Genomic DNA, 16,531 nt, shown 5'->3' on the forward strand with positions numbered 1-16,531 from the left:
GGTTTCGGTTGCGCCAGATGGGCTGTGTTGCAAGCCGTGGAGATGGTAACAAAAATCATAGTTCTTGTTCACTTTTCGAAAGGCCTTCAGCCTACTCCTTATTTAGGAGAAGAGAGTGTTTCCTACCGATACAAACCTATTACTGCTAAAGACTTGTCGTTAAAGAACTTTATGGCAAGCATGCAGGGCTATGTTGTGAAACTATTAGTCACTGCCTGACAAAAAAAGTGAATCCCTAGAAGACAACGTTGGACTTCAATGTAGCTTCGTACGCATACACATCATCGACGGATATGAAAATGGTTAAAGAGTGCCAGTTCTGTGTGACGGGTAGAACGGCCACAAGGGTGCATTAGAGTTTGTTCGTATTTAGAATTGTTATCACGACATCTAGGGGATATAGGGGGAATGAACAGCGTCAGATGTTGAGTGATCGCTGTGAGGGACATGGAGATGCTGCGTACTCGTGCGAGACAGCGTTATCAGCACCTGACTGCGATTGAAAGGGGCCTCGTTGTTTGTCTCCATTTGGTCGTCTGGTCGAATCATGCGGTGCCAAGATTTGTGGAGCATTCGGATGTGACAGTGCCCCAGCGTTGGACTGCATGGAAACATTAGGGCAGCTATAATCATCGTCAAGTTTCCAGTCGACAGTGTTTGCCGCCGCGAGGGAGCACCGCCGTATTGAATACCAAGCATATCGTAACCCCCTCTCATCTGATTTTGCTACGGACTACCTGATACATTCAGTGTCATACTGCACCACTGATCGGAGCCAAGTACGTAATTGCCGTCCCATGTACTGGCTCGCTAACACCACAACGCAGATAGCTGTGTTTGGGGTGGTCCTGTGATCAGGAAGGATGAACTGCCGCTGGCAAATGGCGTCACGTTGTGTTCTGCACTAGCCCAAATGACTATCTGCAACGACTATGGCGACAATCTGGGAAGAGATTCCGTTCTTCCACTGTTTTGGAGAAGCACAGTGGTGTTACTCCTGACGTCTCGGTGTAGGGAGCAATCGGACTTGACTTCACATCACTGCTGGTAGTGATAGAGGAAACTCTGACGGCACAGCGGTACATCACAGACATCCTGCTTCCTCACGTGTTACCATTCATGTGATAATATTATGATGCATTTTTTAATAAAACGTTGCTTATCTGCACGTGTCCATGAACTATCAGCGTGACGCTGAGCAACTCCCATGACCATCAAGTTCCTCAGAAATGGTTCAAATGGCTCTGAGCACTATGGGACTTAACTTCTGTGGTCATCAGTCCCCTAGAACTTAGAACTACTTAAACCTAACTAACCTAAGGACATCACACACATCCATCCTCGAGGCAGCATTCGAACCTGCGACCATAGCAGTCGCGCGGTTCCGGACTGAGCGCCTTAACCGCGAGACCACCGCGGCCGGCAGTTCCTCAGATCTGTCCCTGATAGGGACCAGTGATAGGCGACCGTTTTTCATCAAAAGTGCCGCATATCATAGTAAAACTCAAAAAATTGATAAACCCATCTCTTCTAAACCTATTCCCATCAAAAAATGGAAGTAGAAGTATTGATACAGTTAGCGTCACTGACTGTCATATACACTGCTGGCCACCGCAAATGCAACACCCTGAAGGAAGCATCCGAATCAAGTGAAATTTACACCATGGGTTTGCAGCGATGAGATATGCAACTGATTAGAATTTCAGCGCAGACGCACATCACGCGCGCCTGTGGCGCCACCTCATAGCGCCATTTAAGGCTTGGCGATTTCGACGAGTGTACGTTCGGCACGTGTGTTTACCTTGTGGTTGTTTCAAAGACGATCAGTTATGCCTCGTAGACAACAGCGAACATCTTTTGATCAAGTATCCGAGTTCGACAGAGGAAGGATAGTGGCTTACCGAGATTGTGGATTATCATACAGAGAAATCGCTAGTCGTGTTGGACGAAACCAAACAACTGTAATGCGGATATGTGACCGTTGGATGCAGGAGGGTACGACGGACCGACGTGGTCGATCGCATTCACATCGGTGCACCACTGCACGTGCTGATAGGCAAATTGTGCGCATGGCAGTGACGGATCGCTCAGTGACATCCCGAACCATAGCACAGCACATTGCGTCTGTAACGCATCGTCCAGTGTCTGCGCGTACCATTCGACGCCGTTTACAGCAGAGTGGTCTGTCCGCAAGACGTCCATCGCTTCGTCTACCATTGACACAGAACCACAGACGTCTCCGTCGCCAATGGTGTGATGACAAACGGATGTGGACGGCAGAATGGAATGACGTTGTCTTTACTGACGAGGCACGCTTCTGTCTGCAGCACCACGATGGTCAGATTCGAGTGTGGAGACACCGTGGAGAGAGGATGCTGCACAGCTGCATTATGCACCGCCACACTGGTCTTGCACCGGGTATTATGGTATGGGTCGGTATTGGATATTACTCTCGCACGCCTCTAGTACGCATTGCCGGTACTTTAAATAGCCGGCGCTACATATCCGAGGTGCTGGAGCCAGTTGTCCTTCCTTACCTTCAGGGCTCGGCCACAGCCATATTTCAACAGGATAATGCGCGACCACACGTGGCACGCATTGTCCAAAGGTTCTTCGTCAATAACCAGATTGAATTGCTTCCCTGGCCGGCTCGCTCTCCGGATCTTTCGCCGATAGAAAACATGTGGTCCATGGTTGCTCAACGAGTGACCCAGATTACATCCCCAGCTGCCACACCAGATGATCTTTGGCAACGTGTGGAAGCTGCTTGGGCTGCTGTACCCCAGGAACACATCCAACGTCTCTTTGACTCAATGCCGAGACGTGTGGCAGCGGTGATCTCCAACAATGGCGGCTACTCTGGCTACTGATTCTGGCAGGAACCATATGTCACAGACGTCTGTAAACGTAATCATTTGATACTTGGTCAACATGTTATCTACAAAATAAATTTTGTTGTGCTACCTCTTGTCTTTCTTGGTGTTGCATTTACGGTGGCCAGCAGTGTATACCCACAAAATTTCTGTATTAATTTCTTCTGGAGGAGTGCTTAAATGGGTAGTTGAGAGTCCTATAGAATGCATGTTGAGCGAAGAAGCCTCGCAGAGCAGAGATGGACGGGCCAATGTCAAGGCATTATTCCTAAGGGGCTACAGTTCCTTTTCAAAGTGCACGTGCCTCCACCGCCGAGGGAGACACCAGTGGGAAGCTTCTAGGACCAGTGCACTGGGTGTGAGCAGACGCCACCCGGACAGATAGCGTTTGTGCTTCCTCAGACGTCAATAGTGTTTGCCATCCTACGTGACGGGAGGCTGCTGAGTACTAAAAGACTGTTTTAACAGGGTCATGGGCGCATTGCGGCTTTTACGCGCAACCTAATAGCGAAACGACGTGCAGAATTCAAAAGAGATGAGCCCTGCAAGAGTCCCATATTCTGAGATATGATGGCGATTGACAGTTTAGAACAGGGGATACCAAGATATCGGCTCCTTCCAGAAAGCTACAGACAGATCTTCTTACTAACCGGCCTCAGCAAAATTCTGACCCCCTCAGCAAATTCCTAACCGAAAACAATATTCTCATGCCTGAGCAGTTTGGCTTCCGTCCTGAGCACTCCACCATCCTGCAATACCTACGCATGGCTGCGCACACCTATTTGGCCAGAGCAAAGAGAGAATCAACAGTAACAGTATTCCTTGACATTGAGAAAGAGTTTGACCGCGTCTGGCATGATGGCCTTATTTACAAACTTGATCAATTACGCTGCACAGATCATTTAAACTGAATCTTCGATTCTTTTCTTAAGAGACATCAGTTTGTAAGGGGTTCACCCAGATTTGTAATATATTCAATTTTCCTGTGTAATCGATTGTAGATCTTTATCAATAACGTAAAGAATTTTCAGAATATAATTGTTTTTACCAGTCAAAAAACCATGTGTAACCTTCCCGTATAAATAAAAAAATATATGTATATGTGTGACCTTTCCTAGCAGCAAATAAAAAATAAAAGTAATTAAATTTGGATAATTAAATTCTGAGTATGAAAACTGATAAATCTTAACTCATGAAAAACTGATAAATTTTGGCATAAGAAGCATACGTCATGGCCCTGTGAAATCAATCTGAATCTGTCCGTGAGAAATAAACTGAAAATTCTTACCTCGTGATGGTGTCGCCAGATAACTATGTCTATATATCTGCTCGTACATGGCACAGCTTAGTGCAATGCTGGCCTATCTTCTAATACCGGATAACATTTGTCTGAGATCTGAATTACGAGAAAAACTGACTTTACTTAGTGACACAGCTGCACAGCTGGTCGTCTGATTGCTAAAGAACACATAACTATAACCTGACAAAAATTCTGGAATATTTTAATTTAGATAAATGACTGGTTAGGGACTGGCAGTGACTTAAGGGAAAATTATACTTTCATAGTTGACTGGTAAAAACAATTATATTCTGAAAATTATTTACGTTATTGATAAAGATCTACAATCCGTTACACAGGAAAATTGAATATATTATAAATATGGGTCGACTGGTGCTGACGAATCACAAAAGAAAATATTGAAACAAATTCATATTAACATCTCAGACAAGTTACTTTGCTACACGCATGTCAATAAAAATAATAAAATTTAGCTTAAAATAGATCGTTGACTTAATTACTCTGTTGATTTTTCATGATATTAACAATTATTCATTTATCATCATCATCTCATTCCATGGTGTCATTTAGCTCTGCGGCTGATCACAATTATTACTCAGTTCCATATAATAAAATTTTACAATTTGTTCTGCACTGTGACTTTAACAGCTACTAACTACAAACTGCGCTGAACCAGAGACAGACTACACTTACACTGTAGCAACGAGCGACTGCAAATGCCGCAGAGACTGCTCCGACCTGCGATTCTATTGCAGCTCTGTTTTAACAGGGGCAAAGATATTTTATGCACAGGAAGCTCCTGTTTATTGTCGTTCTAGCAAATCAGCAATACATCGAGATAACGTTTGCTCCAGCAGGGTGGTGAACCTCTTACAAGTTTTTGGTAAGAAATGGAACGCGATCCAGCCAGTCACGTCCGCCTGCGGCAGGAGAACCGTAAGGTTCAGGCTTAGGTCCTGTCCTGTACACCATCTACACCAACGACATACCCAACGACGTCGCTGGTAAAATAGCCTTACATGCCGATGATACAGTGATATAGAAGAGTACAAGCACCCTTTTATTCATTCAACGTAAACTGCGACAACACCTAGACCAGATCACGCAATGGTGTTATATGTGGAAGGTGAAAATTAATCCCACTAAATGCCAGGCCATACACTTAACTACAAAACTTAATCTTCGTAACTAGCTACTTACGATCGAAGGACGGGACCAGCCCTGGCTTGACTCAATGGCATACCGGGGCCTCGAAATAGACAAACTCCTCACATGGCGGAAATAAATTACAGAAACTACGAATAAAGGTTGTGCTCCCTTGTGTCGTTTGTATCCTCTCTTAAAGGGTGAAGGATTGACCATGGAATCCAAGTTGCTCCTCTGGCAGCAGTCATCTTGTATGGCTCGGAAGTGTGGTCTTCGGCATAACATACCATTTCGTAAACCTCTAACGTCTCCAAAAGAAATCCTTCCACACCATCTCAGGTGCAGAGATATCCCAAACAAACACATAAGAGATCTATTAAACCAGCCCACTATCTACACAAACATTGAAGATAAATCAATAAAATTTTATGAAAAAAACAAAGTGTTGATATTTTAATTGCATTGCAACCTGCATTGGTACTCCATGAACGAAACAATTTTTTTTTTTTTTTTTTTTGCACCTTGTGTGTAACTTGAAGTCTACGGTAATTTGTAATAAATAGGTTTTCATAGTGTCCATTGTTTCATTTAATATTTAGATCAATTCCCTACCGTTATCATTCTTGCGAGTTACAGCACCCACGTTTCATGTACGTTAGGGCAACTCCTATTTAATTCACTAAGTTGTCCATTGTTCGACACGTGTAATCAAATTCACGTGATCCTATGGGGAACGACCTGTTTATTGGTGAGGTCGCACGATACACGTCATTCTGATATCCACATGGGTATGTCGATTGCTCAGCTGTAACCTCACACCGGCTCGGACGTCAGCTTCTTCTAGTTCCACTGCCCAGGACATCAGGGATCATCTGGAAACGTTGGAGGCCAGTTTGCCTCAGGAGGGGATACAATCAGAATCAGTGCGTGCATCCAGGCCACAGGACAGAGGCGGCGCAACCGTATAATGACAAGCGGGTCCATACTGGTGAGTTACTCAAAATTTGATTCGATTTTGTAATCATTGCAATAATATCACATACGCTCTCAACCGTTCTGCCGTTCCGGGAGCTTCAGTTTTTTAACAGGCAGTGTTCTTTGCTCCTCCCTCTAATTTGTTTCAATCCCCAGTTAAAAGCCTCGTCCTGGGCGTATTACGGTAGCTGAGTTTCGATTAGTTGGTTTTCGTGGGTCGCGTACTTGAATCCTAACGTTGTAACAGCCAGTTGGTAGCCGGCATGAGTTCTGGCTCCCCATATTCTTCCTTGATAGCCTCTTATGCACTTTCTCTGTGTGTGTTCAGTGCCTTTCGTTACTACAGTTAATGTGTGATTTTGTAACGATTGCAATTTCACTAACTCAATGTCACGTATCGTACGTCTTTAGTGTTTGGAGATATGTACAGTCAAACTGTACATAATTGGATACCTCTTTGCCCTTTATAATATGATTTACAATATAAATTGATTTATATTACATCGTTTAGCGGTTCCTTTAACCGAAGTGCATCCCATTACTTATCTTCCTCATGGTCACAATCTCGGTTTTTGGTAACGGACTGAACTGTCAACATTACACAAACAAACTTGCAGTGGAAGGGGTAAGGTTGACACTGTACTAGTCTACGAGATGCAGGACAGACAGAGCAAAGGTTATGTCCGTTGCACACAGTCACAGTTCTAATAAGAAAAACCAGCAGTTGCAGGGCATAATTCTGGCAGTAAATTCATCTTAAAATCAATTTATTTCAAAGAATTTCGGTGCATTCTGTCAATGCTGTCAGAGAGCACGTAAGTTTCGTAACCCTATTTACCAGAAGCGTCGCTCAGTGAAAAAGCGCTCGAAATAAGTGAACACATGTCTCTCCTTAGCAGTAGATAGGCGACCGTTTCAGAGAAAACGAAAGTGAAAGTTTTCGAGGTACTTTACATGCCTTTTAGCACGCAATTAGTTCAGCGTGCTCGAAACCAGATTATTGCTTTTCGTTCATTTTTCAAATTCTTTTTTAATGTGTCTAGGCTTGTCGGTGGAAGACTGTACACAAATGTGTAAAACAATAAAGGAATGAAAAAAATTGCATTTTTTTCAGTGAAATTCTTCTTTTTTATTTTGCCAGTATTAAGTATTATTGGTGGTGTTCCGTGCTTGATCCCGAGAAATGGGTTTTGGTCGGCCAGCAGGTACACCTGTTTATTCCTGCAACCTGCGAGGAGGGTCTCGTATTCAATCGATTCTAACTGCCCAGGTAGTTTTGTTCTCTTGAAGGAATCACTAAGAGAAACACGTCAGTCTCGAATTAGCTCTCAGAGCTAATAGACAGCAATGGATCACACACATGTATAATAAATATATGTAACTTATTGTGAATCCCAGCTTAGTCTTACAATTAATAAAACTATTATAACACAGATAATAGAATGCCCTTGTAACCCATAACTCGACAAGAAATATTCGTGTAGGATTGTTTTCAATGAAATTCCTGTTTAGTAACTCGTCAGTGATACTGATGGTGTTGCGTGCTTGTTCTCGAGATGTGGGGTTTGGTCAGCCAGCAAGTACACCTGTTTATTCCTCCAGCCTGCAAGGAGTGTCCCGTATTCAGTCGGTTCTTAGCTGCCCAGCTGGTTTTGTCCTCTTGAGGGAATCAGTAAGGGAAAAACATCAGTCCCTAATTACATCTCAAAGCAAATATACAGCGATGGATCAAGCACATATATTCAATATAATAAATGTAGGTAACTAATTATGACTCTCAATTGTAATTTTACATTTAACACAACGCCCTTGTATCCCCTAACTTGATGAGGAACAGTCGTGTAGTAACCGTATAAGGGTAGATAAATGGAAAAGGAAAAAGGTAAGATAAAAACAATAATCTGGTTTCGAACACGAGGCAGTCCGCAACGCTAGCTGCTATGCAACCACTTCAGCTGAACTTAACAAATGCTAAAAAACACGCAAAGTAACTCTACTAATTTGACTGTCGTATTCTCAAAACGGTTGAGTCTACGGATAATATGTGACACATTTTCGCTTATTTTGACCCCTCTTCCACTGAGCGAAGTTTCTGGGAAATGGGGTTATGCCACATGCCGTGTTCTCCTCGTGAGTTCAAGGCAGTTTGGGGTTTAAATTACATGTGTTTAAATTTTTTCTTATAGGCATGAGATTCATTTCAGTACAACTGAGGACAGTAATTTACGAGCAGTATGCTTGATACAAGTATCAGCAAGTTACACTACCGTTTGTGGAAAATGAAACACCAAGAAGAAAACGCATGAATTCAATTAATTTAATACCACAGGTTAGGTACACAACAAATAACAAATGATTACGTTTTCAAATCTGTACATGTTCTTTGAGCACTACTATTCAATATGTCGTGTTGCCACCATGCGCTGCAGTTAGAGCTGCTATACGCCGTGGCATTGAATCAATAAGGTTCTGAATCCGTTCCTGAGGGATTTCCCTCCACGCAGTTTGTATCCGAGCCCACAAATCCGTGACACCAGTTACTGGAGGACCGTGACGCACCAGGTGCCGACCAACCATATCCCAGACATGTTCGACGGGCGACATGTCTGGCGAACGTTCAGGCTAGGGAAGCAATGGTAACCGTCACACTTCGAAGAATGCCTGTACATTCCTCTCAATATGTGGCCGGGCATTGTCCTATTGAAGTGTGGCCCGACGACATGCCTGAAGCAGGGGGAGTACCTCAGGCACCGCAACCTCCGTTAGGTACCGGTTGCTGTTCAAAGCGCCCGCAATACGTACGAGGCGAGATCGTTTGTTGTAACCAATGTCGCCCCAAAGCATCACACCTGGTGTTTGTCCGCTATGCCGCTCCACAATGCAGCCCTCCAGGATGCACTCACCACGGTACCGCCGGACACGTATGCGGCTATCTCTGTAGGACATGTTGAAGCGGGACTCATCCGAAAAGATTACACGTTGCCACTCAGCACCCCAGTGACTGTGTTCACATGCCCATTGGAGTCGGAGGAGCTTGTGGTTTCTGGTTTCTGGAAGCCGACGTAATGGTATGTGTACAACCAGTTCAACCTGCAGCAGACGGCCAAGAACATTCGATGCAGACAAGGTCACACCTGTTGCAGTGCTCCAGCGACGAGCCAACACTATGGATGACGCTGTACGGACCGTAATGGCCAACCAGACAACATTCTCATCGCGTACTGTGGTCACGTTCCGTGGTCCAATTCCCGTTCATCGACGCGTATGATCTTCCTCTATTCACTGCTTCCACAACGCATCACTGTCGCAGCAGAATCCCCCGTGCGAGCCGAAATGTCACGGTATGACAACCCTGCTTCCCGGAGATCGATCATTCTGCCCCGTTCGAACTCGCTCACATGCCCATATGGCTCCCTTTGACGTCGACGACGCATACTGGCACTCACTGTATTGTTTCCATCTTGAGCGACAGCTCTGCACCGACTACACTAGGCGCAATACCGATCCTGTCGGACCGACACGAGAGCGCTCTTCTCGGCCTACGTATACTCCATCTCGCTTCAAAACGTATTACGTATTGATGGCACACCCGTTGCCACTTCCACCAAGATTAGATTAGATTAGATTTACTTTCATTCCAATTGATCCGTAGTGAGGAGGTCCTCCAGGATGAAGAACATGTCAGAAAAACAACAATACATGACAAATATTTACAATTAAAACAAATAAGCTAATGTACCATTCCACAGATCCCAAGTGGAATGATCGTCATTTTTTAATGAACACTATGTGAAAGGGTCATTTTTCAAATACTAATACAGTGAATTTAAAATAAAAAGTCTATTTATTTATTTATAAGGTAATAAACCTGTAATACAACTACTATGATACTTATTTACAATGAACACATTACTGCACTGAAATTGTGCAGAAGTTATATATATATATATATATATATATATATATATATATATATATATATATATACAAATCAGTTGATTTTACTGAGCAATTCATCAATGGAGTAGAAGGAGTTTGCCATCAATAAATCTTTTAGGCTTCTCTTAAACTGAATTTCATTATTTCATTGGTTGTTAAGCTTTTTATGGCTGCTGGCAAGTTATTGAAAATGTGTGTTCCTGAATAATGCACACTTTTTTTGTACAAGACCAAGTGACTTTAAATCCTTGTGAAGATTATTCTTATTTCTAGTATTGATTCCATGAACTGAGCTGTTGGTTTGAAAAAGTGATATATTTTTAATGACAAATTTCATCAAGGAGTAAATATATTGTGAAGCAGTAGTTAGTAGATCCCTAAACAAGCTTCTGCAGGATGTTCTTGAGTTCACACCGCATATAACTCTTACTGCACGTTTTTGTGCCCGGAAAACTTTTGCTTGGCTTGATGAATTACCCCAAACATAATCCCTTGTGACATTACTGAATGGAAGTAAGCATGGTATGCCAGCTTTTTCATTTTTATATCCCCTATGTCTGACACAATTCGCATTGCAAATAGAGATTTGTTAAGAAGCTTCAGCAGGGCTGTGGTGTGCTTTTCCCAGTTGAATTTATTATCAAGCTGTATTCCCAAGAATTTTTACACTGTCCACTTCTTCTATCTTCTTGTCATGGTATGTTAGACATATACTCGTGGGACACCCCTTACAAGTTCTGAACTGCATGTAGTGCGTTTTTTCAAAGTTTAATGACAAAATATTGGCTAGGAACCAGTGATTAATGTCCACAAATATTTTATTAGCTGATCTTTCTAGGACTACACTTGATTTGCTATTTATTGAAATGTTTGTATCATTGGCAAACAAAACGAACTTGGCTTCTGGTAATGTTACTGATGAAAGGTCACTGATATACACAAGAAAAACTAAGGGCCCAAAATGGAACCTTTTGGGACCCCACATGTAATTATTTCCCAGTATGATGATGCCTGATACCTTGATACATGTCTCTTTTTTAATAACACCCTTTGTTTCCTGCCAGAGATATAAGATTTGAACCATTTTGCAGCATTTCCTGTTACACTATAATATTTTAATTTACTTAAAAGGATATTGTGATTTACACAGTCAAATGTCTTTGACAGATCACAAAATATACCAGTTGCCTGCAATTTTTTGTCTAATGAATTAAGCACATTTTCACTGTAAGTGTAGATAGCCTTCTCAATATCAGAACCCTTTAGAAATCCAAACTGTGACTTTGACAGTATGTTATTTGAGATAAGATGGTTATAAAGCCGACTGTACATTACTTTTTCGAAAATTTTTGAGAATGCTGGCAACAGTGAAATTGGACGGAAATTTGATGCAATTTCTTTATCTCCCTTCTTAAACAGTGGCTTAACTTCAGCGTATTTCAACCACTCAGGAAATATTCCACTGATAAACGACTGGTTACAGAGATAGCTTAATATGGTACTTAGCTCAGAATCACATTCTTCAATTAACTTGGTTGTTGATACCACTAGATGTTTTTGATTTTAAAGATTTTATGATGGACATTATTTCTGCTGGGGTAGTGAGGTCAAATTCATATTATGGAAGTTACTTGAAATATCTGGTCTGAGGTATTCCATAGCAGCATCTACCAAACCTGTCAACCCCACCTTTTCAGTAACAGTTATAAAATATTTGTTAAAAAGTTCTGCAACACTATACACATCTGTCACCAATGTATCATTTACTCTTCATGCTATTTGTTCCTTTTCATGTCTGGTTCTAGCGGTCTCCTCCTTCACTATATCCCATATTGTCTTTATTTTGTTATCTGATATGATTATGTTCTCCTTGTAATATATTTGCTTTGACTTCGTAGTACAGTCTTTAATATTTTGCAGTATTTCTTGTAATTTGCTATAGCATCAACATCGGAACTGTTTCAGATTGACAGATACAGCTTTCTTTTTGTTTTACAAGGTACCCCTATTCCTTGAGTAATCCATGGCTTCTTAGTAGACTTTGCTCTAACCTTGGTAAGTTTTGGGGGAAAACAGTGTTCGAATAAGGTAAGCACTTTATTAGCAAAAGTGTTATATTTTTCATTCATGCCATAAGCACTGTAAACATTAGTCCAGTGAATGTCTCTGAGGAGTGTCCTAAAATAATCAATTTTTGGCTTATTGACTACCCTCTTGAGCTCAGATTTAACAGATTTTATATCCTGTTCAGTATTAACATTTAACAAAAGGAACTGCATGTCATGGTCTGAGAGGCCATTGGCTATTGGTTTTGTAATATAATTTTGATAATTGGACTTTTGTATAAAGATATTATCAATGGCTGTTTGTGAGCAATTGTCTAGCCTAGTGTGGAACTTTACAATGGGAATTAAAAATTGAATGATAGTGTTACTAACTCAAATAAGTTCTTATTGGGAAAGTCTTTAAGGAAATCTACATTGAAATCAGCAGCAACCACTATATCTTTGCCAGCCGCGGTGGCCGTGCGGTTCTAGGCGCTGCAGTCCGGAACCACGGGACTGCTACAGTCGCAGGTTCGAATCCTGCCTCGGGCATGGATGTGTGTGATGTTCTTAGGTTAGTTAGGTTTAAGTAGTTCTAAGTTCTAGGGGACTGATGACCTAAGATGTGAAGTCCCATAGTGCTCAGAGCCATTTCAACCATTTGAGCTATTTCTTTGTGTTTGGTTGTTAAATGGGCCAGTACAGTTTCAAGGCGGTGTACAAACAGATTAAAGTTACATGCAGGTGCTCGATATACACTTAATATTATGAAGGATTTTTTGTGAAATTCTACTTCTGTTGCACATGCTTCCATATGCTGTTCTAGGCAAAATTTATGAATGTCGATGTTCTCAAATTTATGACAGTTCCTTATGAATGTGGCAACTCCTTCTTTCTCCATTTCTGATCTACAAAAGTGAGATGCTAACCTAAACCCTGTAACACTTAAAAGTTCTATACCAGTGGTCACATGATGTTCAGAGAGGCAGATTATGTCAGCTGGGTATGAAGACTCTAATTCATCTATGCAGATAGTTAATTCATTAACTTTCTCAGTCCTCAAATATTTTGATGCCATAAAGATAGCTGACATTTCACATTGACGGCGTTAAAATTGGGTAGAGTTAAAATATCTGCTGACTGTCGAAAATTTCTTAACCAATAGCTGTTTATGCTGATGTAATAAGCTAGAATTATGTTTTTTGGCTTCCTTCTGAAACTGAAGGGTTGTCTCAGTTTTAACCTCTCTTAAAATTTGCTTTCTTTCTGTCCTCCCTACCCTAAAAAAGGGTCTTTTCTGAGCCCTATAACTACTGATATTTTACCACTCACGACAGTGCCTCCCCCCTTTAACTTTCCTGCTATTTCCCCAGCCAATTTACTCTTCCCCTTCCTTGAGGTGAAGGCCATGCCTAGTATAATCCCACCTACTGAGAGAATCTACAGGAACCACACCAATTTGTGACCCTGAACCCGACATAAGCAGCCGTTCCAGCTCCAAATTAACTCTCTTGACAGAAGAGTCCAAATGAGGTCGGTCATGGCGCCCAAGAATAGATACAAACTCAACACTAGTGTGGCGCTATTCGGGTAATTCCTTCTCGGTGTTGCACTTCTCACAAACGGCAGTGTATTTTCATTTGCTTATGTTTAAAATACGAACATAGCAAAGTACAATCAGTAAAGGTCAGACCAACAGAACATTAGCTGTGTTTAATGCTAGTCTCGCTTTGTGATTGCAGGTGACGAAGTGCACCTTCCACAAATACGGTCCGTCGGGCAGCCTGCAAAAGCACGACGCGCTGTGCGTGATGGCGCTCAACATCATCAACGAGAAAATCTACGTGTGCCTGTGGTTCTGGTTCGTCATCCTGTCCGTGGCCACGGCGCTGGGTCTCCTCTGGCGTCTCTTCACGTTTGTCTTCCACTCGCGCAGCAACGTCTTTAACCGGCGCATCTTCAAGCTGGCCACGCCCCAGCAACTGGAGCCGTACGAGATGATCACCGTCACCCGGAAGTGCTACTACTCCGACTGGCTCTTCCTCTACTACCTCGCCAAGAACCTTGACGGATTCGTCTTCAAGGACATCTTCGTCGGCCTCGCCATAGATTTCGACAACGCCGACACCAAAGCCCTCGAGGATCTTGCCGACGGCGCCAGTTCAAAGGCTACTACTATTGTCACTGATGAAGAGAAGGAACCTCTTCAGGAGAAGAAAGACTCTTGAGTCTTCGGTGCGCTAGCAGCAGTTACTCCTGCACAGGAACTGCTCTGAGGATACAAAGACTGACAGCTGTGAAACGAATCGACCCATTCGTTTACTGCTCCTCCCAAACTTGGAATCGGGAAATCGTTATTCACGTCAACGTCGTACAACTTATTTAGATGCTGCACGACACGCTGCGGGGCTGGCAATGGATATCTTTCAATATTAATCTTCTGTCAAATGCTGCACTTTGCAATATTTTCTTTATTTTCTATATTCAGGAAACGATCAAATACTAGTCACGTAACTGCTTGTGTATAACTCCCGACCGAAACCCATTACCCTTTCTATTCTTCCCAAGCCTCTCCTCTTCATATTAGTCTCTCTAAGTGTGTGTGTTTGGACACGTGTTTATCTGCAAGCATCCGTGCACACTCGTGAGCATGTGCACACATGTACATACTTGTGTGACAAACACGAGTATCGTTTTCAAGGTGTTTTGCAATTCTTTCTTTATATTTTATTTTTGAGAAATGTATTACTTTTAAGTTGCGAGAGATGTTTTTTTTTCTGCCAGGTTCAATGTGATTCTGTAAGTGACTATCTTTTAGATTCAAAATTTAATTAACGATGTTTTTCTGAAAATAATAAACCATTATTCAGTTTTTTCCTAGGTTAACAATTCAAGCGTTTTAATTCAGTCTCACTGTACATGATGATTGTATGAAGAGAAAATAGTAAACTAGAATATTTTTAAAAAAATAAGTGATCTAAACTTTTCCTTTGACAGATCCTTTTGTGCGTACTAAGAAATACAGCCCATAGTTCATAAACTGAAGGAAGTATACCAGGCTGTGGATCATCAGGCAACCTCTACTCATAGAGCAGCAGACGCCACACGTTCCCACTCACGGGAAGTTACGTTCCGTATAAAATATCAAGCTCCAGACCAACTGTGCGATTAGAGTAACAAGTTCTGTGTAGAAGCTACAGTAACTATTCAAATGATTAAATCTGTCTCTTTCCATCATATGTCTGTCATGTTATCTTTGTTTCACCTGTCGTCAATGACATTATGTTTTACATGTTATTACCCAAGAGTACTCCTATAACTTTTCCTCCTTTACTGTCACCCTAATGGATGGTTCAGTACCTGTCCCGTATTTTTGTGTGGCTTTTCATGGACTACTTACCCCGTCTACTCATTGTATGTAGTCTTCATTTTCTACTGCATTTGTTTCCTTAATTTATTTTTACCATTTCATAGCACCGTATTACAAGTCCCTAAGTTCCTACTCCTCTGGCTCCTGCACATTTTTAGAATCTTTTGCTTCAGTTAAAGTTACCATTCAATATTTCTGAAGCTCACTAAGTATTTGATAATGGTGCAGAAACTTTTCTTCACGTGCACGAAACTTGGTTCTTTTCCCTTCTCTTCACGACTCTCTAGGCACCAATTAAAATGTCTGACATGACGTAGTGATTGACATTTATCTCCAATTCAACTTTTTGCACTTTATTTCGGCACTTTGCTTATAACATTTTTAAAGAATTGTGATGCTAAACCTTCATTTAAATAATTTTTTTTGCAAACAGTAAACATATGCCCTTAAGCGCATAAATTAAGAATCATGAGCACTTGTTCGTCTTCGCTATTTTGAAACACAACTCTTCTAATGAACCATTGCTCAAAAGTTTTAAGGTATGCATTTCCTAGTACATGTTTACTGGACATTTTTTTCTTGTTTTGGTCAATATTACCACTTCCAAAATATGGAAAGCAAAGTGCTTGCAGTAGAAGAAATTTGTTTCACAGTATCGAAGATCAAGAATTTCTCATAGCTCTTAAGGTATGCGTTTTAGACCCCATGTTTACTTGACTTTTTGTTTCTAATGATCATTCATATTGACCACCACTTCTGAAACACCCTGCATACATGTGAGAATAGGACTACACACGAGCAAAGCTCAGTTAAACGTAGCCTGTGGGCCTAGAATTTAGACCACATGTTCAATAAGCAGGAATAAATAATGTACACAAAAGAC

At 41.7% G+C, this 16,531-nt stretch overlaps 1 protein-coding gene across 2 annotated transcripts in view; it reads left to right on the forward strand.

Annotated features, from left to right (window-relative positions):
* LOC124548874 (innexin inx7) overlaps positions 1 to 15,250 on the forward strand; it is a 170,427-nt gene extending 155,177 nt beyond the window's left edge. For both annotated transcript variants that reach the window (XM_047125201.1, XM_047125200.1), the window contains exon 3: positions 14,021 to 15,250. In XM_047125201.1, the coding sequence (XP_046981157.1) occupies positions 14,021 to 14,506 (486 nt within the window). In that variant the 3' untranslated portion in view covers positions 14,507 to 15,250. The remainder of the gene's footprint in view (positions 1 to 14,020) is intronic.
* Positions 15,251 to 16,531: the final 1,281 nt, after the last annotated feature.

The sequence above is a fragment of the Schistocerca americana genome, chromosome 1 (assembly GCF_021461395.2).
Source record: "Schistocerca americana isolate TAMUIC-IGC-003095 chromosome 1, iqSchAmer2.1, whole genome shotgun sequence".
In the NCBI taxonomy this organism is placed as follows: Eukaryota; Metazoa; Arthropoda; class Insecta; order Orthoptera; family Acrididae; genus Schistocerca; species Schistocerca americana.